Here is a 25,387-nt window from a genome sequence, read left to right as displayed (position 1 = left end):
ACAGATACGCTGTACTGATTCTTTCTGAAAAAGCTGAACTTGTGGAGACGTGCAGTGGGTGGGGCTAAAAAGTCACGAGTACACACACACCTATACACAATACATCATAGCATTATCCCTGGATAACTTACGATTCATTATACGGTCGTGTTGTTTACATTATATGCACCTGCGTGCTGATTACCAACAAAACAACATTTGATGCGGTTTTCACTCACTGACCGCGGTTTCGACTCGTGAACAAACTCGGAACAAACAAACACGCTTGCAGAACTCTGTTGTTGCTCCAGAAAACAAACTGCAGCCACTGTTTCCTTAAAGGGGGGTGAAATGCTGTTTCATGCATACTGAGCTTTTTACACTGTTAAAGACTTGGATTCCCATCCTAAACATAGACAAAGTTTCAAAAACTAATGTTGGACGTTTGATGGAGTATTCCTGTGTCAAAAATACTCCTTCCGGTTTCTCACAAGTTTCGGAGAGTTTTTTCCGAGTATGGCTCGACTTGACGTTAACAGAGCAGAAGGTCCTTGTATGGGCCATACGGGCTCTTCTCCCGGTAGGGTGCGCGCGCGACTAGAGCGAGAGAGGAAATGCACGCCCATAAACACTGCTCTCAGGTGCAGATCCAGTTGTCCGTGAACACTTCTGTCGTTATAGTCCACGCCGCGCTCCACTTTATTCCTATGGGTGACGTCGAGCGACTTCAACGCTTCAGCACAGCATTCCGGGAAGGCAGCGCTGCATTTGAACCGATTTGAACGCAGAAATGACAGGAAGCTTCACAACATCGTTTCAGTCGTGTCTCAAAGTGGATTTACACACCACTGCTGTCACAGGACTTCACCAAATCATACCAAAGAAGTGTGTTTTTGACGGAGCGGTCCCAGCGATAAAGGTTCGGTCCTGCTTTGGAAGCAGCCGGTGAGTAAAACTGCTTCAAATGTCTCTGCTATTGGCTATCGTCGCGGGTGTAAACATCAGTAAATGACACGATCGCGTGCTTCGTCATTCAAATGCGTTAACGTTTACTCCATTGCTTTTCTATGTATAACGTTACACTAGTCTGACGTGCAAAACCGTTTTGCTACTGCTAAGGTTTAGTTGCATACAATAGTCCATAAAGGGGGTCGCACACCGGACGCGGAGCTCGGCGGCGCGGCGAACAGCGTCTCAGGTATTGCACACCGGACGCGAGTGTGAAAAAAACGCTCGTTTTTTTCCGGAAAGACTCGGTACAGCCTATATTTCTTTTATAAATATAATAAAACTAAAGACTTTTCGGAGACATGAAGGATGCAATACCACCACCCCCCCCCCCACCCCCATTAACACTGGATTATTTGGGAAGTTGAACAAGGTTGTCTTTCCCTCATAACCAAAAACACACGTCTTTAGTTGCATTGTTGATTTTACAGTCTAAAAACAAAATGACAGCGCTGCCGACGGCTCCCATAACCTGAACGAAGCTCGTTGATGGATGCATTCTTGCTCTCGCTATGGTGATGTGCGCACATGCTCATCCGAGAATTGCGCCCTTTATGATGTCATACAGGGCCACACTCTGGAAAAAAAATGTACCGAAACTTGTGTAGTTGTTACTGAAATACTCTGTCATACTTTCAACTCAATACTTTGTTGGTCAATGGAGCAGTCCATTTCAGTTGCCTCAAAATAGCAAAATAGTTGCCTCTAGTTGCCTATTCAAAACAAAAAGAATTGGGATTGGACTCAGAAATCATGTTCATGAATGCGGTCATTAACGTTACTGTAGTATGAAGCAGAGCAGGAGCGAATGTTGAGGGAGTTGAGCAAGGCCGCTGTTGTGATTGTTGCGTAACACACAGCCCACTAGCAACGGGACTTTTATTATGACGGGACACAGTCGCTGGCGCATTTCCGCTTTTCTGGTCATGAGTATGTGGCAGCACAGCTGTGTTTATCATATCAGATACATTTAAGCGTGTTTAAAATTATGTTATGACGTTACTCTGTGTGTTCGCTCAACGACTGCTGTGACACTTGTTGCACACTGCTAAAAATAAAGCGCTTCTGCCAAATAAAACTGTGGGTAACACAGATATGATGCAATTGACAGGTGGCTCCCTCAGACGTCCCGTGTCCTTGGTTAAAATAGCAATTTTCTCACAATTTACAAATAGTTGGAAACATTTGGGATATTGTAAGAACTCAACTGTACAAAATATATAACACTGGCCTAGTGGTTTTTGGATATTTTACTGCAAAAATACAGACTTTTTTTTTTTTTTTTTCAGACTTCTCATTTTTCATTGGCATGTAATGCTACGACCATCACCTACCGAGCTCAGCTTTGTGACCTCCCTCATTGAGATCTTACCAATCAGTTTCAGACTTTAGTTCTCTATGAAAAAGGGTTTATAATACACAAAATATTTTGCTATTGCTTTGTTATTGGAAATCGTATTATTTCAGCCCTATCTGTTCAGAATCAGCAGTGATCGACATTGACCACAAGCCTCAGCAAAAGCATGTGGCTGTAGAATTGAACTATTGTGTTCACACATGGTTACACTTATGTCGGATAGCGATGATTACTTCACTTGATGCATATCAGGGTCTTTCTTCCAGTTGTAGAGTGTTCATGATTGCATAAATCGCAATTACGATCCCCTCCTGGGCTCAGAAGTCACTGTATTGCTTCATCTAAGACAGAAAATAGTCCAGTTGACGGGATTCCTGCTTGCGGGACGGCTGCTTTTGGTGATGATGCTGCGTTGAGAGATTGTGTGTAATGTTTAGGGGGGTTGGGGTGTTGGAGGGAGTGGTTGCCAGAGCGACGGGTAACATATGCGACTGGCGCTGCACCCCTCAGACAATGGCAGCGCTGCTTAGCATTCAGAGTGTGAGGCTTCCCACCGCCTGCCAACAATCGCCTAGGTCAAAGAGAGTCTCACACACACCGCCTGCCGCAACCCCATTCTTAGTTCCAACACATTTTGTCACCCGCTTTCCTACATTTTCATCTCCTTCGCAAACTGTACAATCAGCCATAAATGCTTATCAGGAAAATGCTACAGCAGTAGGGATAAGGAACTTTCATTCTTGAAGGTGAAGTGAGCAATTTTCTTTCATTGAATTAGAGATAACTACAAGTAAGCTATTTTCTAGGAAGCTATGGCCTGCTCTGTGATAGGGTTGGCCACAATATTTTTTCCCTTGTCATACTACAATGATACAACAATATTCATTTACCATTAATGGGGATGGAAATGCTTTACACGTATTTCTTTGACCTTGAAAATGAAAGGAATGTAAACTCGTTTGTTTACAATTAAACTCCTCAGAGTATCCTCCTTTTAATTTAGGGCCCATGAAATCCAATTTATTTTTCCCTAAATTTTGTTTTCCATTAATTTTTTTAGTAATTCTATGTTTTATGATTTAATATTCATTTTAACAATTTAAGCATTTAAAATGTAATCAAATGAAAATATAATAAATTCACAACAAAACAGCATTTAGTCAAATAAGAAGCTGCACAACAGAACTGTACATTTAAAACTAAACTTTCTTACTGTTTAGGGTGTCAAATATACATGCATGTGTGTGTATTTAAATATAAATAATTATACACAGTACACACACAAATGATGCAAACACAAACCTTTATTTTTGATGCGATTAATCGTTTGACTAATATATAAATAATTAACACTTTAAGTACATTAACACTTTTTGTCATAATTTCTTGGAAGTTGAACCAAGCTTTTATGTTGATGGTTTGTCGTGAAGATCTTTTAGTTAAGTTTCAGTGTGTATTTGGTATTTTTTTCTTTCTTAAATGAAACAGTTAAAAGCTTGTGAAGTTACTCAAAGCAGTTCTGGAGATGAAGTTCATGTGTTCATATATTGAGACTGCAGATGTTGAAAATATTTGCCTGCTCATAACCCTTCTTTTTCCCAGGGCTATTCCTGTGACTTGTTCTCTGTCTTCAAATCTCCCTCTTTTTCTTTCTCTCTCCTCCCCCATCATGAATGGACATGCCCCCTACTGCTGAATGGCTACAAGTTTATTGTTGTGCTCAGTCTGATCCACTTTTAACAGCGTTTTTCTGAGATGGCTGTTTGTGCTGTTTCTGTACTACCAGATATTACCAAACAGAACTGAAATAATCAATATAAACACATATACCACTGGTCAAACACGCAGATAATCCTGTCCCAAACTCCTTTGCTTGAGCCAATTGTTATAGGATAATCAAATAAACAGCAATATTTTGATAGAACCACAAAAGTACAGTGGGGAGGATCGAACTACTAGTTTTTTTGCTTATAGTTGGCTTTCTATATTAAGCATTTCAATAACACTTTACCTGTGAGTCACTCTACAGTCAAAGTCTTGCTGCAGTACAGTGTACATGGGCTGCATTTCACTTCATGAATTTTATATACGGCCAGTGACTGTATTCCTTAAAGAGTAATACATCTATTACCTATATTATCTCTCTCTCTCTCTCTCTCTCTCTCTCTCTCTCTCTCTCTCTCTCTCTCTCTCTCTCTCTCTCTCTCTCTCTCTCTCTCTCTCTCTCTCTCTCTCTCTCTCTCTCAGCTGTAGACCCTCTGCCTGCCACGTAGACATTCTACTTCTGGTTTATCTTCCTTCCTTCCTACCTCCCTTCCTTCCTTCTTGAATCTTTCTTTCCGATCTTTTTACTACTTTTCGTTTTTTTTTCTACTTTTTCCCTTTATTTTACCTTGATCCTTCATTCCCTCACCTTTTCGTTCTTTCATGTCCTTCTTTTATCCTCTTTAGTTCTTTCAAAAAAATGCTTACTTCCTTCTCCCCTTTTACTTTATCATTCATTCACTCATTGCTTTCCTTTCTTTGCTGTTTTTTCCTTTACTGTTTCTTCCTTTACTTCATTCATTCATTTTAATCTTTTCCTTCACCTGCTTTTCTTTCTTTCTCTCTCTCTCTCTCTCTCTCTCTCTCTCTCTCTCTCTCTCTCTCTCTCTCTCTCTCTCTCTCTCTCTCTCTCTCTCCTCTATCACTCCATACCTAATGTGCCTAATTGGATTTACAGTAAGCTACTATGAAAGTTTAAGGCTACACGGTTTTGCCATCTCATCCGTTGTCATTATCTGTACTCGTTCTACCATGGCACTAAAAGGATATTGTCAAAAGAGATGCTTATTAACAACCGTCTCGGCGTCTCAATAACCCAGATAACTTTTTTTGTGCTTTTGGAAAATGTGTAAATTCTTCACACCTGTTGGCACACACTTGCGTGTCCTGCCATCAAAACACTGCCATGACCATGCAAAGGGATTTGGTTATGCAATGGAGTGCCATGCTGTGAACACAGGAATCAGATCAGCCTGTAATTCCAGTAAATCGTGCCTTGTGTCCTGCCAGAGTCTAGCAAGTGTCACCTGTCAGTTTTTACCTGATTAAATAGCCTTACGGGCCATCCCCCAAGCTGCATTCCTCAGGTGCACCCCTCTAAACTCTGATTGGGTACCGTAGATGTGTCCCTGATGACCTGGAATATAGGTTTTCAAAGTCAAATTCACGACGTGCACTCATACGAGTGAAGGAAAACCTCTCGCCACACATTATACCTCTCTTCCCGGCTGTTTTTTTTCCCTGCTCTTACTTACCCCATCCCCCTTTTTTCTCAGAGTTTAGGTTGGCAGAAAGCCAGAGAGGTAGGGGGGGGGAATGGGAAAGGAGAGTGCAAATCGGAAGGCAGGATTTCACCGAAAGTCTAAAAAGTGTTCATGAGTGCATGAAGCATATGAAGGAGGAAAGCCAGACCTCCTTCACTTTCCCCGAAACCATGTGATCTGCTCATCTCTCACTTACGGACACAGATACTGTAACTGCCTGAGCCGGTTTCTGCTCTTTTCTTTCTCTTTTTCTGTCACATCATCCATCTTTTTTGCTATACATGTCTATAACTGTATATCTGTTCTGAGCCACCCTGTCATTCGTGTCACAGAATGCCTGACAGGCTGTGATGATTGAATGTAATTGTAGGTAAAATAATGATGATCTCATAATATTTTTCAGTTCTTTCCTATGACTCTCTTGTCTTTTAATAACTTGCCACCTGTAACCTGAACATGTTCAGGTTAACATTATCAATTTCTTGGAATGGAGTAACACCCGGGCTGTGAAGAGGTGCATGAATTTTTAGATTGTGGGACATTTTTGGTGGTCAAGTAACAGTGTTCCAATTTTCAGCAAGGAATTTTGCAGCTTACTTTTGATATTTTCTATTTGTTGAACATGTTAGCATACACATTGTATCCAAAAGTGTGCCGATCCATTTCTCACATATTTGGAATTCCATGTCAGGATTTCTGTCTGACATCTTCCTGCCTGGTTGATGTACGGGGTGCACTGAAAGGGGGAACTGGACATTTTAGAGAAGGGAGGGAGAAAATGTGTTTGTGTTAACTTTCTGAAACCTTTGCTCTGAATGCAAGTCATTGGAGGAATTGGACAGTAATATTAATTAGTGTGATAGAGTCTGCACCATTATTGCTGAATTATCTGAATGTGTGCTCCAAACACGAGGCTTGCTGTTTTGTGGCTAAAATGTAATGTTTCTTGAACTTCAGTTTGGCATTTTAAAACTATTAGAGATTTTCTCTAACATTACCCTTCCCAGGATCCCTAGAGCAGCGTTATCACTGGAGGAACGCATGTTTCCTGCCCACTCTGGGGTGACGGCCGTCTACAGTGTGAGTGATCACACACACATGTACACTTACAGTCATTACACATCACTATAATGTATATACATAAGGACATGTGAAAGTGCATGGTCCCATTGTACATACTTACTGTGAGTTATTTAACCATTATTATAAGCAGATGATGAAAATGCCTTTATTTGTCTAATTCTAGGGGTATGTTTCTATCTGTCACACTGGAATATATGGTCTATTTTAGGTCAACTACTGATGTGGCTCAGCAACAGTCTGAGGAAAATCTTGCTGATCAAATTAGTTAAAGTTAGTTAAACTGTCAACATGTATATAGCTAGATCAGACAAATATAAAGGCATCTATATCATCTGCTAAAAAGGAATCAGGATATTAATCTATTGACATAAGTCATATTTTAGTACAATAAACCTTTTAGGTTTTATTTTTTCAAAGAAAGGGTTTTGTTTTATTTCTCATATCTTATTAGATAACTGCTATCATGTCTGCTATCGGACAGGTTTGTTAAATACTGTGCCAGTTCTTCTAGAAACCCTAAACCCTAGGGTTTAACTCTAGGTAAATAGAAACCCTTCTGAAAAAGGTTGTTCCACATTATTAAAGGGATGGTTCACCCAAAAATGAAAATTACCTCATGATTTACTCACCCTCTAGCCACCCTAGGTGTATATGACATTCTTCTTTCAGACGAATACAATCAGAGTTATATTAAAAATGTCCTGGCTTTTTCAAGCGTTATGATGGCAGTGAATGGCAGATCAAAAGTTGAAGCCCCAAAATGTGCAACCATCCATTATAAAAGTAATCAATAAATGGTTGATAAAGGCCTTCTGAAGCGAATTGATGGGTTTTTCTAAGGAAAATATCCATATTTAACACATTATAAAGTGAAATATCTAGCTTCTGGTGGACTGCATTTTGTATTCAACTTGCAGAAAATGCGTAACTGGCACACCGATGACATCTTACGGATGTAAGTGTTTCGAACTGTGAGAGGCTTTCTTCATAAGTTGAGTATGGAAGGCGATCCGCCGGAAGCTAGATATGTTTCTTACACAAACGCATCAATTCGCTTCAGAAGGCCTTTATTAAAGGTGTACTTCAGCACTGGGAAGATGAATCTGTATTTAAACTGGGTCATTAATGTAGTAGAAATGTGAAATTATTTTTTAATGTAGTGCTTTCTAGACTGAGAAAAGACAGAAAATGTATTTTTGTCTCATGGGGATGAAAGACAACAATTCCCAGAATGCTTCGCTGCCCTGCGAGGCCATTCCCAAAGCCACCGCTACTAGATTACTGAATCACTGATCACTTTCCCACCGCGACCGCGATCATCTTCATAAAATCAGTTCAGTTAGAGAACAGACACTACTATTAAAAACTGAACGTGTGTGTTCAATATGTGATTTAGCCGCTGAGGGAGTCTTACAGCCCAGAATGCTGCAGGAGTCACATTGACAGTCATGGATGAGCTCGTGATGAGAGCTGAGGTAAACGCGACCACATTCGCGGGATAGATTCACAGCGCATGTTCAGTCTGGCGTGTTTTCAGTTCATGCCTTTGAAAGCTTAACTTTCATAGGAATTAGTTTGAGAAGTTGAAAGACTTTGCTCTGCTGGCCACACCTTTAAAAAATGAATACCTGAGGCTGCAGCTGCAATGAGTGCTGTGAGTGTGAGCCATGCGGAGATGGCTCCCTCAGCTGGCTGTAGTCTTTAGCCTCTGGCCAACAACTCCTCCAATGGTGCAAATTGATGATATTTGCGTCATGGAAGGAATTTTTCCAGAAATAAAATGAATAAATCTCTTGTCTCAGGGGGATATGATGGGGGGAAGCACAATCATTCGAATATACTCCAGGGTTTCTACTGATACAAAGCCATATGCTAATCGCTGAAGTAACCCTTTAACCCCCCAGATCCATATGGATTTCTTTTATAATGGATGGATGCACTTTTGTGGGCTTCACATTTTGGGCTTTTATTATAATGTTTGGATTAGCCTGGACATTTTTTAATAAAACTCCAATTGTATTTGTCTGAAAGAAGAATGTCATATACACCTAGGATGTAGTGAAGGATCCTTTTAAGCAAGTCACAGTACTCATATGGGGGAAAGATCTTTCTGAAGATAGAAAGCATGAAATGGTGCAATGTCTTTCAAGTCATGAAAACAATATTTTGCAAAAACTGAATAGAGAAAGCGAAGAATTCATTCAGATAAAAGCTTAAGGAATGTTTCTGTCAAACCAATGAATTGTATGAAAAGGGCAGCTATAAAAAAGCCACGGTTGAGCAGCAAACAGGTATTGTAAGCCGCTGGTGTCAATTTAAAATGTAGTGCAGTATATCTCTACAAAGGTATTTTCAACTTCCAGAAAATTATAAACAACTTTGCTGTGAGTATATCAGGGCATTGCATCACGTACAGTCTCTTGTACGTTATGTGTGCACGAGTGCAAGCATGAGCAATAAGTTGCTGGCTGTAGTTCACTTCCTTTAACTGAAAAGGGGCTACGGTGTGATGTGCTGTAAGTAAGTGTTGTTTCTGGTTATTCCACAGGTATCCAGACACCCTGGTCCTCCGTACCCAGGTCATGATCTCAGCAAAACCCACCCAAACCTGGCAGGCACCCCTCCAGGCCATGCCTCGTCCCCAGCCCTCTCTCAGGTATCAGTCCCTGCCGGCACCTCGTACCGCTTCCTCAAGGGCTGGGAGACAAGCGGAGGGGTATGTACCAACACCCTCAGCATGTCCACATCCTCGTCTGTCTGTCTACACAGTTGTTTGCTTAATTACCTGCTATTTTATCTGTTAAAGGGGTCATGAATAGCTTTTTTATGTTATCTGAGGTCTAGTTATAATGTTAACAAGATTTTTACTTCAGAAAACTTTATAATTTAGAAATAATAAGCTATTACCTATCCTGTTTTTGACCCTCTTTTTCAAACACTCTGTTTTGATAGGCATTCCACATTCAAGACTTGGAAGTAAACACCCACTGCTATAATTGGGTAACGGTTTTGTATATTAAAATAATTTCAATGTCCCCGACATTACACATGTGTATTAAACCTTCCGCTGTTGAATCCCATTACATAGTAGGCATGTGCAATAAACAGTAATACGATATATCATGATAATGAATGTGCATTTATCTTTATTGCACTTCAAAATACAATGAATAATTTTTTTGTGTGAATTTTGCCGTTTTTGTTTTTTTTACCCTTAAATGCATACCTCGGGCCTTTAGCGCCCCGGGATCTCATTCACTAGCCTTCTCCTCATAAATGTTTTTAAGTTAGTCATCAACCATCTTGGTATTCCACAAATAAATTCATTATAAAGAATATAACAAGAAAAAACATTTAAATAAAAGAATGCCTGTTTGTCCATTAATTTTTTTTGCTAACTAACGTCCAGAGGTGTGTAAGAATGTACAATAATTGACCGTTTGCAAAGACCCGCCCCCTTTAGCTACTGTTGCTATGTGACAAGCCGCGCCCTCACACCAAACACGTTCTCGCGCAGTAAAAAACACATCGCAGGGCAAAAAGGATACTGACAGACAGGACAAAGATTTGTCAGACATGACAAATGTGTCATTTTTTTAAAAATAAATGTAAACCATAGATATCGTTTTATGGCTCTTTAACCTGTAGTGAAAGGCTACTTTAGTACCTCAGTTAAAGCTGCTCGTGAACCAATCATCTCTTTCTTCTAGTTAATTTATAGTATCAAATAAATATTCAGAAGGAATGTTGCTTTAACTGTGGAAAGAAAAAAGTATACACCGCTTTTCAAATTTATGTCCACCGACGTTAATCTACAAAGCCTCTTGACTGCTTTGTCGTACGAAAATAGCATATTCGGCGGATTATTCAGCGGATTCAGATCGCCTGTCAATCAAATTCCTGGCAAAGGGTCAATTGAATCTCTAATGACAGAATAAGTGCAATTAACCTTTATTCCACAAGGTGGCATTGTCTGATACTCAATGATGAAGTGACATTTCACTCATACTTACCGCAAACTGAAAACAAAACAATAATAATAAGTATAATCTGTAAAACTTGAAATGACTCAGCGATTTAGAGCAAGTACTGAACGGATGCTGAATGTACTGGGAAATGAGCTCTGACGAGGACAATGACGATGGTATAAAACATCTGCTCAAACTGAACCCTTCCAAGCTCCAAAAGGTAACAAAATATATTTTGTTTTATTCTTCTGTAATTGTTACACTCATTTCAGGAGAGTTTTATATAATCACTACAGGAAGAGATCCACCATGTTAGATATAGTTCCGGGTCGCTAAAGACCCAAATGTGTAAGAATGATTGGCGAAACAGTCATGCGTTTCAGGGTTAATGCAGTTTAAGAATACTTTTCCCAGTCAACTGGTTAAAATTCACAACACCACTGTATGCTGCATCAAATAGGCATGAGCACTCTGGTGTAAACAAACCCAAAATGGATGAGAAGCGCATGACAAAACATGTGAAGAAGATGCGCTGAATTAAAATGCTCAATAACTCTCTGACTGCAGATGGAGCTGATGGAACAGCAGAAATGCAGCTGTTAGCATGGCAATCCGTTAACAAAGCAGCTGTGCTACTTTCTGTTTCTGTACAGAAAGTAACAGTATTTTAAACAGTGTTTACATCGGCCATTTAGAATTTTGTATTCACAGTAGTGTTAATCGCAGCACCGAATATTTAAATACGAAGACTTAATAGGCTAATTATTTTCAAACTCAATTTTTTAAAAACATTTTAACCAGGGCTACAATATGCACTAGATATTGTTTGAAAATGTTTTGATTCTTTGTTCGTTCACTCTTTACATTTAAAACCCTTTTTACATTTGTTTTCGTTTTAAAATGCATCACTTTTGCTATGGCAATGCCTGGCGTCCACACGACTCCGGAGTTTCGACCCTTGAAAATGGAGGCTTTTGGAAAGTTAATTATCCCCCCCTTTGCGATAAAGTGAAAAACGCATACATTATAATTTGCAGTGTCATGTTTTAAAATAAAAAGAAACATTTTAATGTCTGTTTGATGACAAAACAGAAGTTCTCACTCACTGAAGCTATTCAGGATTACAGGGAATTTCTTAGGTCACAAAAGCAGCATCCTTTATGTGCTTTCTTCCGTATTCGATAATCCTTCGTATTAACCCATTAAATGCAGAATCAAAGGGAATGATAGCAAATCAGAACTATTCACAGTTTGACTGCGGCGCTACAGTATAAATACTCAGTGCATATCAAACAATCTGTAACAGACAAAGCAATAGTTACACTTGGTAAAAACATTGTGACATTAGTGTCAGATTCAATATTATCGTCACTGCACCATCCATTATTTTCAGTCTCTGAAAAGCCTGTGCCAAACGGTGTCTTGTTTAAAAATGATCCTGTTGTAAAATGAAGTAAACAAACAAGTGTCTAACTGATACAATCTGAAACTTATAGAAGCCTTAAAGTTATGAATAAGCTGCTGTGTTCCAAAACAATGACAACATTTGCATTTAGGAGATATAAGCATTCAAAACTTACTGTCTCTCACTTCCATTAAAACAAATCACGATTTTGATGACATCATCGCATACTTCACCTTCTCATCAAATCTTCTGTCCAATCAAATGCTCTCTAGAATCTAAAGCCCGCCCCTCACACTGCTGAAGCTGAGGCTGAAATCGCTCAGTTGTTTACACACATTTACTAATTTCTATAAGGTGAAAGGCACATAGAACACTATATATGTTATAGGAAACGATTCAGTGTAAATATGCTTTCAGTTGAGGTGAATGAAGTCTGGTTTTACGTTAGTTTCACGCAGCGCGCGCACACACACACACACACACTCCAACGGCTCTGGTCTAAAGTTAGACTACAGACACGAGAGCCCAGAGTGGATCATATGCGCGAGCCGGCGCAGACAAAAAACATATCGGACCCATTTATATTCTACACAGACTGATGCATTTTAAAGTGATATGTAGGAGATTATGATGATAAATGGTTAAAGGAAACTGGCTTTACCAAACAGAAAGGCTCTAGACAACTGTATATTAACACAACGCTATTGGCTGTTTCAAAAAAGGGGAGGAGCTTCTAACAGCTTGTGCTGTTTCAGAGGAAATTATGTCAACACATCGAATAATGCGGCGTGTTTCAAGGCACTTCAGTGGGCCTTTAAGATCACAACTCGGCACTGCAAAATGTCTTGTAGTCCTCAGAGGCATCTCTATCATTTTGTTGCTTGAGTAGTGTTTGCGTCTCTCTCATATTTACAAATACATGACGTGTGAATCAGTTGGTGGGGCTGAAGAGGCAATGATGTAGAAGTAGGCATTGATTTTGTTCTGCAGAGGTGGCCTTTCGTCGGAACTATTACGTCATAATGTAAAAAAATCCAAATCAAGTCGTTTGGGAAGCTTGGTTTCCATAAAAACAGTTTTTGGACTAAAAAAGAAAGTTTTGAGTTCTGAAACTTACAGGGTGTTTTACAATGATCAAAGAAAGTCTTATTTCTCAAATCATGACCCCTTTAAAGGAATAATTCACCCCAAAATTTTAATTATCCCATGATTTCCTCACCCTCAAGCCATTCTAGTTGTATGTGACATTCTTGTTTTAGATTAACACAATCTTTTATATAAAAAAATGTCTTGGCTCTTCCAAGAACTTTAAAACTTTATAAAGTACCTTCGGTATTCAACTTACAGAAAAAGTGTAGTGCCCGCTCCTCTCGCTGTTCAAAATGCATATGCCACGTCTGATGACGTTGCGCACCAGTTACGCTCGTCAGACTTAGTATAAGCATTTTGAACTGCGAGAAGCGTGGGCGCTACATTTTTTCCGTAAGTTGAATACGCAAGGCGATTTGCCAGAAGCTAGATAATTTACTTGATAAAGTTTCAAATATGGATATTTTTCTTACACAAAGGCATCATTTCGCTTCACAAGGCATGTCCCCCGGAGCCATGTGGAGCAGTTATGATGGATATAGAAGCCCTTTTATGGACTTCAAAAATGACCCAACAGTCACTGCCATTATAATGCTTGGAAGAGCCAGGATATTTTTAATATAACTCTGATTGTGTTTATCTGAAAGAAGTAGTAAATCATGGGCTAATTTTATTTTTTGGTGAACTAACCCTTTAAGACAGAAGAAAACGTATTCAATTTTGTTCTTGCTATATTTTTTTAGGTCACCTTGTTTTGTACCAAAAATTATGTTTGTTCTTTTCCTTTGTTGGGTCTGAATTAACTGTGACATTTAGACTTGTGTATTACATTTAGATGTCTGATGTTTCATCACACACACACATACGCACAATACGGAGTGCCGAGGTTTTTTGTTTTGAGTGATTTTTTTGCACCGCTCTCCTCACCATGGTTACAACCAGCCTGAAGGAACACTGTCGCTATTTTATAAATAGTGTTTCCAGCTGACACAGGTGCTTTAATGATCCCACGACTTTCTCACACACGCACACTCTGCAGACACTTTTATATACGCTGTTGCTGTGGATTGATTAGAGGGTAATGTATTCATCTGGGTTTTGTCTGACAAAGAAATGAAGTCAATATGCACACACTCGCACAGCTAATGATGATCTCTTTTTTTTTTTTAACAGCGCTCTTGCTATTTTCTATCCTGTGCTCTGAATGAAAATTAAGCTTCAAATGGAAGTTGCCTAACCTTTTCGCTGTCTATAATTCACTCCTCAGCCTCAGTATAACCCAGCTCAGAATGCAGGCTCCACCCCCCTGGTGTACTCGCCACAGACGCAGCCAATGAACGTACAGCAACAGACTCGACCGGTAAGCACTGCACTCCACTCCACATAGAGCTGTGGCGATAACCGCATTAACGCAATACTGCAGTAATAAGATGCCTACTGCGGTGTTATGGCCATCGCCGTCATCACCACACTTTTTTAGTTTTTGTTTTTGGTAAAAGTTACAGGAGTGGATATGGTGTGTGATATGAACCATAAACACAATAATTATTGTTTATCCCAATGAACTGTTGATGTAAACGATATAGAGAGATATAGAGTTGTTTTATCCAAGGCTCAGCTTACTGTATTTATAAGGTATAATTCACCCAAAAATGTAAATTCTGTCATCATGTACTCACCCTCATGGCGTTTTGTTTAACTTTCAAACACAAATTAAGATACATTTATGAAACCTGAGAGATTTCTGTCCCTCCATTTTAAAGTCCATTCCTCTCAAACTGTCATAAATGCATCCAAATCCAAGTCTTATGAAGAGACACAATGGCTATATATAATGAACAGATTTACAATGATGCAAGTAATGTAGGAAACACGTATGTTCAAATGCTCGCGCAATGCACAAAAACAACATGAGTCTAAGTAAATCCAGAACTTACATTTACAGTTCAGGAATAGTAATTTTGACTATTCTACAAATTCTTCAACAAATAGATGTTTTCAGTGTAGACACTTTGTTATATAATAATATAACTGTTTTAGTGCCGTAAATTATAATAACATTTTAGGTCACATTATGAGGAGTTATAATCAGTCTTGCTTCTGGCAAGGACTGTATGCACGTTAACGAGAGAGTCGAGTTCCAGCATGACTGTGCGTACGGCCGTTGCCAGAATCTAGTGAAATGCAGTTTCTAAAGTTTTAAATATGGATATTTTTCTTACAAAAAATCCATTGCTTTGCTTCAAAAGGTCTTTATTAAAGGTGCACTATGTAGTATTTTTGCAATAAAATATGCAAAAATTAATAGGCCAGTGTTATATATTTTGTTCAGTTGAGTTCTTATATCCCAAATGTTTCCAACTATTTGAAAAAAGTGAAAAAATTGCTATCTCTACCAAGCTGGGATGTCTGAGGGATTCGCCTGTCAATTGCATCATATCTGCTTTACAATTGAGATCTGCTTTACCCTCGGCTTCCCGTTTTATTTGGCAGAAACGCTTTACTCTTACTGGAGTGTGCAACAAGTGTCACAGCAGCCGCTGAGCGAACGCACATAACATCATTTTAAACACACTTAAATGTATCTAATATGATAAACAGAGCAGCTTTACCTCATACTCATGTCCGGAAAGGCGGAAATGGCATCCGCGACAGTGTCCCATCTCGTCATAATAAAAGTCCCGTTGTTTGCGAGATTGTGTTTGCGTAACAATGGCTCCAGTGGCCTTGCTCAGCTCCCACAACACTCTCTCCTGCTCTGCTTTATACTACAGTAACGTTAATAATCGCAATTATGAACATGAGTCCTATATTGATTATTTTCCAACGGCTGTGAGGTGAAGACCACATGTCCCAAGATTCTGTGCTCAAACTTGGCGTCATCAAACTACGCCTTTGATTTAAATAGGCGTCCTCTAGCGGACAGAAAATTGACATAGTGCAGCTTTAACCCCCCGGATACAAATGGATTACTTTTTTAATGGATGGATGTGTTTTTGGAGCTTCAAACTCAGACACTATTCAGTGCCATTTCAAAGCTTTGAAGAGCTGAAAGAAGAATGTCATATACACCAAGGATGCCTTGAGAGTGAGTAAATTATGGGAACATTTTTATTTTTGGGTGAACTATTCCTTTAAGACCAAAAAATTAAGACCAGCCAATAAGACTACCTGCTCTGCTGACATTACACAACCCTGCTACACTACGCTCTTTTTTCCATTTGTAATGGAAATGCAAAGTCATCCAAGGTAGACATCTGTTATCCTCACGGTCTCTCTATTCTTTCTCTTCTTTTGTCGCTCCTGATGACCTCAAACTGTTATCTCCTTCAGTTTGTGACGGGACCTCGACCGACCCACCATCAGGTAAATCCCGCAGACCCAATGTCTTTCTATCCTATTAGACACTTCTGGACTTTGCTTTTGTGTATCAAGATATGGAATGATACCTGTAAAGTTGTTGCATTAGCTAAATTACTAATTATTTAAAATTTCAAAGAGAATCATACTATGACAGTCATTTACAAGGTTGTTTGATATTGTGTTCTGTCGCCCAAGTGTGTTTTTGAAGGACCATGGTAACAGGCCATCAGTTTTGCATTAAATATATAACACCAGTTACAGCAGTGCAAATACAGTTTTGAGCACATTAGTTCACGATTTTATTGTAATTTGAAAAACCAATACTGATGGTAGTAACGGTTTCATGAAAGGTTCTGTCTGCTCCAGAACACCAAAGCAATTCCATTGACTGAAAGAGAGTTCAAAGGGTTACGCTGGTGGTGCAGAAATACACTCTTCAGCTTTAAAGAGACCATTTTATGCTCATTTATAGAGTCTTGATTTTGTTTTTTCTGTCTAAAGAGTTAGGATTTCATGCTTTAATGTTCAAAAAAAAAAAAAAAAATCATGCTACATTGCAGCACTAATCTTCTCAGTCTGTCAGTAACGCTCCGTTTAGTTTTTGTTTCTGTGAAGTCTCTCCTTACAAAAAGCCCCATGTGCTCTGATTGGTCAGCTGGACCAGTGTGTGTTGTGATTGGTTAGACTCTTCTAGCGTGTTACCATAACCTCGAGTTTCACCGCACTACTAACGCAGGTCAATCAGGCTTCGTCCCCCCTTTCTTTGCATTTATCTTGGGTGGGAATTATTTAAATGGGGAATATTGTGACGTGTACGTTCCTTGAAGAAAACTCAAGACTACTATCGAGGCGTTTCAGGGAGTTTAGAAACGGTGATGTAGAGAATAACTTGCTTTGCAGTGACTTTGTGCTTTGTAAACTTGCAGACTTTTTTCATGCTCAAACAGCAACATTACAAGCTTAAGAGTGTGGAACTTTTTTTAAAGGTCCTCTTTAAGAACCATTATGACTAGACGTATTCATATTCGCATATTCATGCATTAGCTCAATTGTGTAACAAACTTCCCGTCCTTGAGAACCAGACATTAGAAGTATCTCCTCTGACTCATCCATTTCTTGTCTTTTCTGAAAGATCGTCTAAATAATGATGATTTGTATTCATGTTATCTGATGAGCAGATGTGCGATATTGAAGACTGACATTGATTGCTAATGCTTGTCAAGGCTGTTAGTGCAACTTTTATTAGATGAAATGCTTCGATATGTCCGTTTCCTGAGCAGAATCATTGTTGCAAGTGTCTAGACGACTTGGGCTTTTATCAGTTGCAACCAATTGTATTCAGAGTTCATTATGATCATTAGAATGTAAGTTGCATTGCTGAATTCATGAGCAGTATTACACGTGTCTGTACGTGATATTCCATCCGCTGTGATTTGGTGTTCCATTACAAGGAAAAACTTGCTTGTCATTTACTTGCTGCTAATAATTTGTTTATGCACTTTGCGTGTAGTCACAAGTCCATCCATGCAAGTGTGTCCATCTATGCATCTGACCTTTAAGGAAAGTTGAATGACTTTCTGCCCCAACCTGCCACACATCTCTCCTCTTCCAATGGCTGTGCTCTTTACAGGGCTTAACCCTATAAAGCCTAATGTATCTGGCGTTGATATGCAAATTTCTAAGACCTATATATTACCAACATGATCAGCTGAAAAGACTTAAAGGGATAGTTCACCCAAAAATTTTAATTAACCCATGATTTACTCATCCTCAAACCATCCTTAGTGTATATGACATTCTTCTTTCAGATGAATACAATCAGAGTTATATAAAAAAATGTCCTCGCTAATCGCTTCTTTATAATGACAATGAAAGGCAGCCCAAAATTTAAAACCTAAAAAAGTGCATCCATTTATTACAAAAGTAAATCCACATGACTCTGGTGCGTTAATTAAGGCATTTTGAAGCGAATCGATGGGTTTATGTAAGAAAAATAACTATTTAACACAGTATAAAGTAAAATGTCTAGCTTCCGCCAGACCACCTTCTGTATTCAAGGCTTGGATTAGCCAGGGCTTTTTTTTTTATATAACTGATTGTATCAGTCTGAAAGAAGAGTGTTATATACACCCAGGATGACATTAGATTGAGTAAATCTTTGCTTTGGGTTAACTATCCCTTTATGGTCGTTCATGTTTTTGTTGTTGTGAAATCTTTACTGGTTTTGGTCAAGTAAACGTTAGAATAACTTTCTCTTAAAACATATTAGATAATACAAAGTGACAACTGATATTTATATGCATAAGTAGTCTGCTGGATAATACTGATCTAATTGATTTACATTAGAAGCCTTCAGAATTTCATCTTACTTTTTGGCCATATGAATTTCAGCAACTGCACAAAATTACATATTTTTGCTGTTTGGGCCTCAGAATAAAATTGAGCATTTTATACTATGTGAGCCATAAAAGCCTGATGTAATAAATATGATACTCAACATAAAAACACATATGCACATAAAAATACATATGCTTTTGTATAGATAAAAAAAAAAATGGCTAAAAAATGTTAATGTTAGGAATGATTTATTTGCACCCTAATTATAATAACAAGAACAATTATAATAACACGCTTAAACGTTTGTTATTGATTTGTGTGCACAGCAGATAGAATATAAGACTGACTGACAAGAGGGAGTGACAGCTTAAAGATTTGCAGTACAGTAATGGGCAATAGCATTTAGAAAATATGCTTTTCCTGCTGTCTCTAAATTGCTTTCCCCCTTGAATTTTTTGTGTGTAGCAGATGTGCTAACTCGGGTTTAGCTTAATATTTAATTGCTGTATTGTTATATTATCATCTTCGGCACAGCACAAGAAATTGTTATTGGTGGTTGATGGTTTTTATATTATAATTAGGCACCGTCATGTTAAAAGGCACTATGGTAACTTTTTTGGGGGATCTCCTTTGAAGGCATCTTGAGTAAAACTACTCTATTTTTAATGAAGCACATACAGAAGACCTGAACCGGAAGCTATGCAACCCATTTCACAGAATATGGAAGTTTGTTGCGCATAACCTCCATACTTCTATGTTATGTAGTGTAACACAGGAAATAAAATCTTAAAGGGTTACTTCAGTGATTTAGCATTAAGCTTTGTATTTAATATGGGTCATTAATGTAGTAGAAATGTGAAATTATTTTCGAATTTGGTGCTTTCTAGACTGAAAAAAAAAATATATATATTGTCTCATGGAGAAGAAAGACAACAACTCCTAAAATGCACTTGCTTTGCTGCCCTACAAGGGCCACTCTAGCCACAGCTACTGGATTACATAAAATCAGTTCACTTAGAGAACAGACATTACAATTAAAAAATGAACGTGTGTGTGCAATAACATGTGAGTGAGCCGAACAAGAGTCATGGCCCAAATGCTGCAGGAGTCAGATTACATTCATCACAAGAGCTGAGGTAAGCATGGGCACGGCATACATTCGCAGTGCGTGTTCAGTCTGGTGTGTTTTCAGTTCATGCCTTTGGAAGCTGAACTTCCAAAGGAATTAATTTGAAAAGTTGAAGCACTCACTTTGCTCTGCACTGCTCCGTTTACATGAATGCCTGTAGGCATCAGTTTTAGCTAGGGATGCACCGATACCATTTTTTCAGAACCAATCCGATATTAAACATTCTGAGTATCTGTCGATACCGATACTAAACCGATCCGATACTAATGCAATTTTCCTTAAAATTATATGTAGAATTTCTAAACCTTAGTGTGTTGCATTGAAAATCACTCTTTTAAGTGAAACACAATCAACTAAATACAGATGCAGATGCAGATAGTCATTTTTTGAGAAACCAAACCATAGAGCGTTATCTACAGATCAAGCATAATAACAGAAACAATAAATAATCTCGGAGAGAGTTTAATCGTGTTGACTGACGTAACCGAACGCGACACAGTTTGAAAGCTGAATGGGAAGTGACTGACAGGCGCAGCGGAGGGAAGCATTGACGTGAACTTGAATTTAATGAATTAAATATTCATCTGTACCTCACATTAAACAATGGAATGGCTTCAAAACACTTATAATATAGTGCATGAATCATTGATGATGCTTTGTAATGTTTCTGTGCCTTTTGTGGGGCACTGGGGCTTAACAATAGCACAGAATATTATGCGCACAGTATCAAATTTGTATTATGCGCAGTTTCGAATTTGGATCGGTCCTGTCTGTCCGATACCTGATCCGAAAAATAATGGCGGATCGGAGCCGATACCGATCTCGAGTATCGGATCGGTGCATCCCTAGTTTTAGCACAAGCCGAGTCTGGCCAAGCTGAGTGCTGTGAGTGCGATTCCATCCGCCATGGACGGGTTGATAACATGAGGAAATAGATCCTTCTACTGGCTGTAGTGTTTAGCCTCTGGCCAATAAATCCTCCGATGATGCAAAATGACGATATTTGCTTCATCTGAGGATTTTTTTCCAGAAATAAAATACATTAATCTCTGGTCTCATGGGGATATGAGGATGGGAAGCACGGTCATTGGAATATACTCCCAGGTTTCTACTGATACAAAGCCATATGCTAAATCGCTGAAGTAACCCTTTAAAGGTGTCATGAACTGGCTTTTAAAAAATGTATACTGTTTTCTGAGGTCAACTAATGACATTCGTGTGTTTTTTTTACCAAAAAGACGATTCAAAAACAGAGAGACAATTCAAAAACATCATAACTAATAAGAAATAGGCTATTTTCTACACTGGTTTTGAGTCTCTCTCATCCTCATCTCTTATTTCTCATCCACATGCGGTTGATTGGAATATTATTTCTGTATTACATGGCCCACACGATCTGTGGATATAAGCATGAACACACACAAACACGTGCGTCTGTGCGCCCAGATCAAGAAAATATTATTTCTGCCGACAGGCATACGTTTTGGTAGCCCGTCTGGAAAACACATAGCCCCGGGACTACTATTACATATAAAAAGGACGTTTCACTCACATAAGCATATCTTGCTATCTTCTTTAGCATGTTTATTGCTGCTGGCTAGCTTGATCCGATGAGTCGGTGGGCGGGGCTACTGAATTACACGTGCTTATTATTCTGTAGAGGCGGTGTTTCACCACTAGGCGACGTCAGGATGAAGCCCACAATCGTTTTCTGGGCCTGGTGTCTATAAAAGCTTTTCTTTGACTAACAAGGAAGTTTTCAGCTCTGAAACACACAGGATAATCTTATTTTACCATGACCTTTTATATATCAAAAGCTCAAGGGAAAGTTGATTTCTCAATTCATCACCCCTTTAAGAGAAGTAGAATGATGACTGGGCAACATTTTTGACGTGAACTGAGATGTGGGTTCATTTACTGTTGCTCAGCAAATTTTTGTGAATTTTGCGTGAGAAGGAAGGATTCCCGTAGGCCTACGCAGATTTCACTACGGGTTCAAACTTTTCATAGATTCGCCACATTAATGGAAAGCTGCTTGATTTTGAAAGTGACTTCTGTGTGAGCTTTGCTTCATGCATCTCTATATTGTAATTTCACTAATCTGACCGCACCTTTGGACTTTTTTATTTGGAGGAGGGGAAAAAGAGCAAAAAGCATAACAATGTACACCGGTCTGTTCACCCTATAGAACACTGCTTGACTGTGTAATGTGCGGCAGTGAAAGAAGCTTTGACATCTGTGCTGATGTTAAAAGAGCTGAGTTAAGGTTTCATTTCTCCCCTGTGGCTGCGGCAAGTCCCAGCTCGCTTCCACTGCAGACTGGCTAAAACTGATGCCTACAGGCCATTAGAAAACAAACAGAAATAGGAGAGAGTGGAGAGGGAGTGTCACACACATACACAGACACATACACAGAGGGTGGAATAGTTGGCTGGTGTTGAATATTGGTCAGAGGAATAGAGGGAAAGAACAAATGTCTGAGCCTCATCAAAGTCCTGTAGCCTGCATGATGATTGATTCTATATCTTGGATACAATTGTGATTTTAAGAAGAATATATTTAATGCAAAATAATTTTTAAATATTTTGATATTAATTTATTCAGAACAAATACCTTATTCACGTAAAATTAACAATAATTGTGTTTTATATATTTCAGAAATTTTAAAATTTAATTTTTCATTTAGAAATAAAATTGTATCTCTGTATGAGTGTGTATGAGTGTGTATGAGTGTGTGTGAGTGTGTGAGTGTGTGTGTGTGGGCTTGTTTTTTTGACATTTGAGGACACAAATGTGTATAATGACATAGGTATGACGTATTACAAGGAGAGGGTGAAATATGAGGACATTGGCCATGTCCCCATTTTTCAAAATGCTTATAAATCATACAGGATTCATTTTATTAGAAAGTAAAAATGCAGAATGTTTCATTTGATGGGTAGGTTTAGGAGCAGGGGCAGTGGAAGGGGATAGGAAATATGATTTGTACAGTATAAAAACTATTAAGCCTATGGAATGTCCCCATATGTCACAAAAACAAATATATGGGGACATTCCATAGGCGTATGGATCGTGTGTGTGTTAAAATTTAATCAGTGATTAGGCAATGACACATAATAATAGTAATAATAATAACAATAATAATAATAAAAAAAATTCCATCACAGGAATAAATTACAATTTAAAATAATTTAAAATAGAAAACAGTCATTTAAATTGTTATAATATTTTTAGTTTTACTGTATTTGTTTAAATAAATAACGCCTTGGTGAGCATTTAATATTATTTAAATACACAAGAAACAAATAAAAAATGTTTTGATTAGATTAAGGTTTATTGTTACAAGTGCAGAGACAATTAAATGCATCTAAATTATAAACAAGCATTTAACCAGAAGGGCAAATAACAATGTTGAAGAAAAACATAATTTTTTTTCCCATTCATGTCCTTCTCTCTCTTTGTGCCTCATGTTCTCTCACACACATTTCTGTCCCTTTCATAGATCCACAATCTCTCATGCCCTTATTCCTTTCAGTCACTCATGCCCTCTTTCTCTCCGTTTCTGCTATTCAGATACATGCACTCATTCTTATCTCTGTCCTTTACAAACACAGAGACCAAGTCTCCGCTTCCATCCCTCCCTGGCATTTCCACACACACTCTCCCACATACACTTGTACAGCATTGTGACTATAGTTTAACACAGAGTGGTCTGCGCTCGATCCCCTGTTAGCCTACATGAGTCACAGTGAGAGGAAATCACCCATTACACACACACAAGCAATATTTGTTCTCCGGTGGTGGTCTTCATGATTCTTTTCTTTCTTGTTTCCTGTGTCAGGTCTTTGTTTTCACCTTTGACCCAAAAGTGGCTGAAGTCCTTTAAACTGATATTTATGTTAAATGTATACTTTTAAGTGATTCCAACACAGTATCATTTCTTTGTGCCATTATCACTATAATTTTTGTGTGGAATCTGTTATTCTTTTATATTTAGAAAGATTTTTAGAAATACATCTTTACCATTACATCACTTTAGTGTGCATCCTTGGTGTGAACGGGTCTTAAAGGGATAGTTCACCAAAAAAATGTAATTACCTCATGATTTACTCACCCTCATGCCATCCTATGACATTCTTCTTTCAGACAAATACAGTCAGAGTTATATTAATACATGTCCTGGCTCTTCCAAGCATTATAATGGCATAATTTGAAGCCCAATGAAGTGCATCCATCCATTATAAAAGTAATCCACACAGCTCCGGGGGGCTCAAAAAGGCTTTCTGAAGTGAATCGATGGGTTTGTGTAAGAAAAATATCCAAATTTAACACATAATATAATGTAAAATATCTAGTTACCAGTAGGACTGCCTTCCGAATTCAACTCTTTAAAACTAGTGCAATGATGATGTTGGATGTAGCGTAAGTGTTTTGAACTGCAAGAGGCACTCAATTTTTTTCCGTAAATTGAATATGGAAGTTGGTCCACCGGAAGCTAGATATTTTATGTCATGAAGTCTTAAATATGAATATTTTTCTAACACAAACCCATCGGTTCGCTTCAAAAGGCCGTTATTAACCCCCCAGAGGCCATATGGATTACTTTTATAATGGATGGATGCCCTTTTGTGGGCCTCAAATTTTGAGCTGCCATTCACTGCTTATTATAAAGCTTGGATTAGCCAGGACATTTTTAATATATCTCTGAAAGAAGAATGTCATATACACCTAAGCTGGCTTGATGGTGAGTAAATTATGGAATAATTTTCATTTTTCGGCGATCTATCCCTTTAACACAGATTAGTGGTGCTTTTAAAGGTGAGATTAGTAGCTGTGATATTTAAGCTTAGTAAAGTTCAGTCCCTCTCATGAACTTTTGGGATAATGTGATTATATCTTGCGTCCTTTTTTGAGCATTTGTTCAGCCATCATCAGTGTCTTTACTTGGCTTTTCTGCTTATTTTTTTGCTGAATCCGTACTTTTACTATGTCCTTATGCAAACAGAGTGCATTGTCATAGATTTAATTAGAGAGCTGTTCCTCTAAGGAAGTTGTTTTAGAGTCAAGCTTCTTTTCAGCTCTTGTGAGTTGCCCCAACACGCCACTCTATTACATGATCTCTCACGTACTGTAATCTATCCATTTTTACCAAAGCATGCCACTCCAGTCCCTTGACCACACTATTTTATAGGGTATATAGTGAAAACCAATTTGGGTGAGTGCACATAGTCTTTTACTCTCTGTGTACTTAACTTAACTTGTCAGGTTCTTCCTGAGCTTTTTGATAGCCACATAAATGGTAATGTCCTCTCCAAAGAGCACAATGACACTCAACAGCAGGTTTATTGCAGGACCACTATG

The 25,387-nt window shown here is 38.5% G+C and overlaps 1 protein-coding gene across 1 annotated transcript in view; it reads left to right on the top strand.

Moving 5' to 3' along the window:
• eif4g3a (eukaryotic translation initiation factor 4 gamma, 3a) overlaps window positions 1-25,387 on the top strand; it is a 66,047-nt gene that overhangs the window by 5,839 nt on the left and 34,821 nt on the right. Inside the window, exons 2-6 of the mRNA XM_067432161.1 lie at window positions 6,660-6,732; window positions 9,284-9,451; window positions 9,688-9,735; window positions 14,465-14,557; window positions 16,531-16,563. Coding sequence (XP_067288262.1) covers window positions 6,660-6,732; window positions 9,284-9,451; window positions 9,688-9,735; window positions 14,465-14,557; window positions 16,531-16,563 — 415 coding nt within the window. The remainder of the gene's footprint in view (window positions 1-6,659; window positions 6,733-9,283; window positions 9,452-9,687; window positions 9,736-14,464; window positions 14,558-16,530; window positions 16,564-25,387) is intronic.

This window comes from Pseudorasbora parva, chromosome 22, assembly GCF_024679245.1.
Source record: "Pseudorasbora parva isolate DD20220531a chromosome 22, ASM2467924v1, whole genome shotgun sequence".
NCBI lineage: Eukaryota > Metazoa > Chordata > Actinopteri > Cypriniformes > Gobionidae > Pseudorasbora > Pseudorasbora parva.
This window is presented reverse-complemented; position numbering and strand designations above follow the sequence as displayed.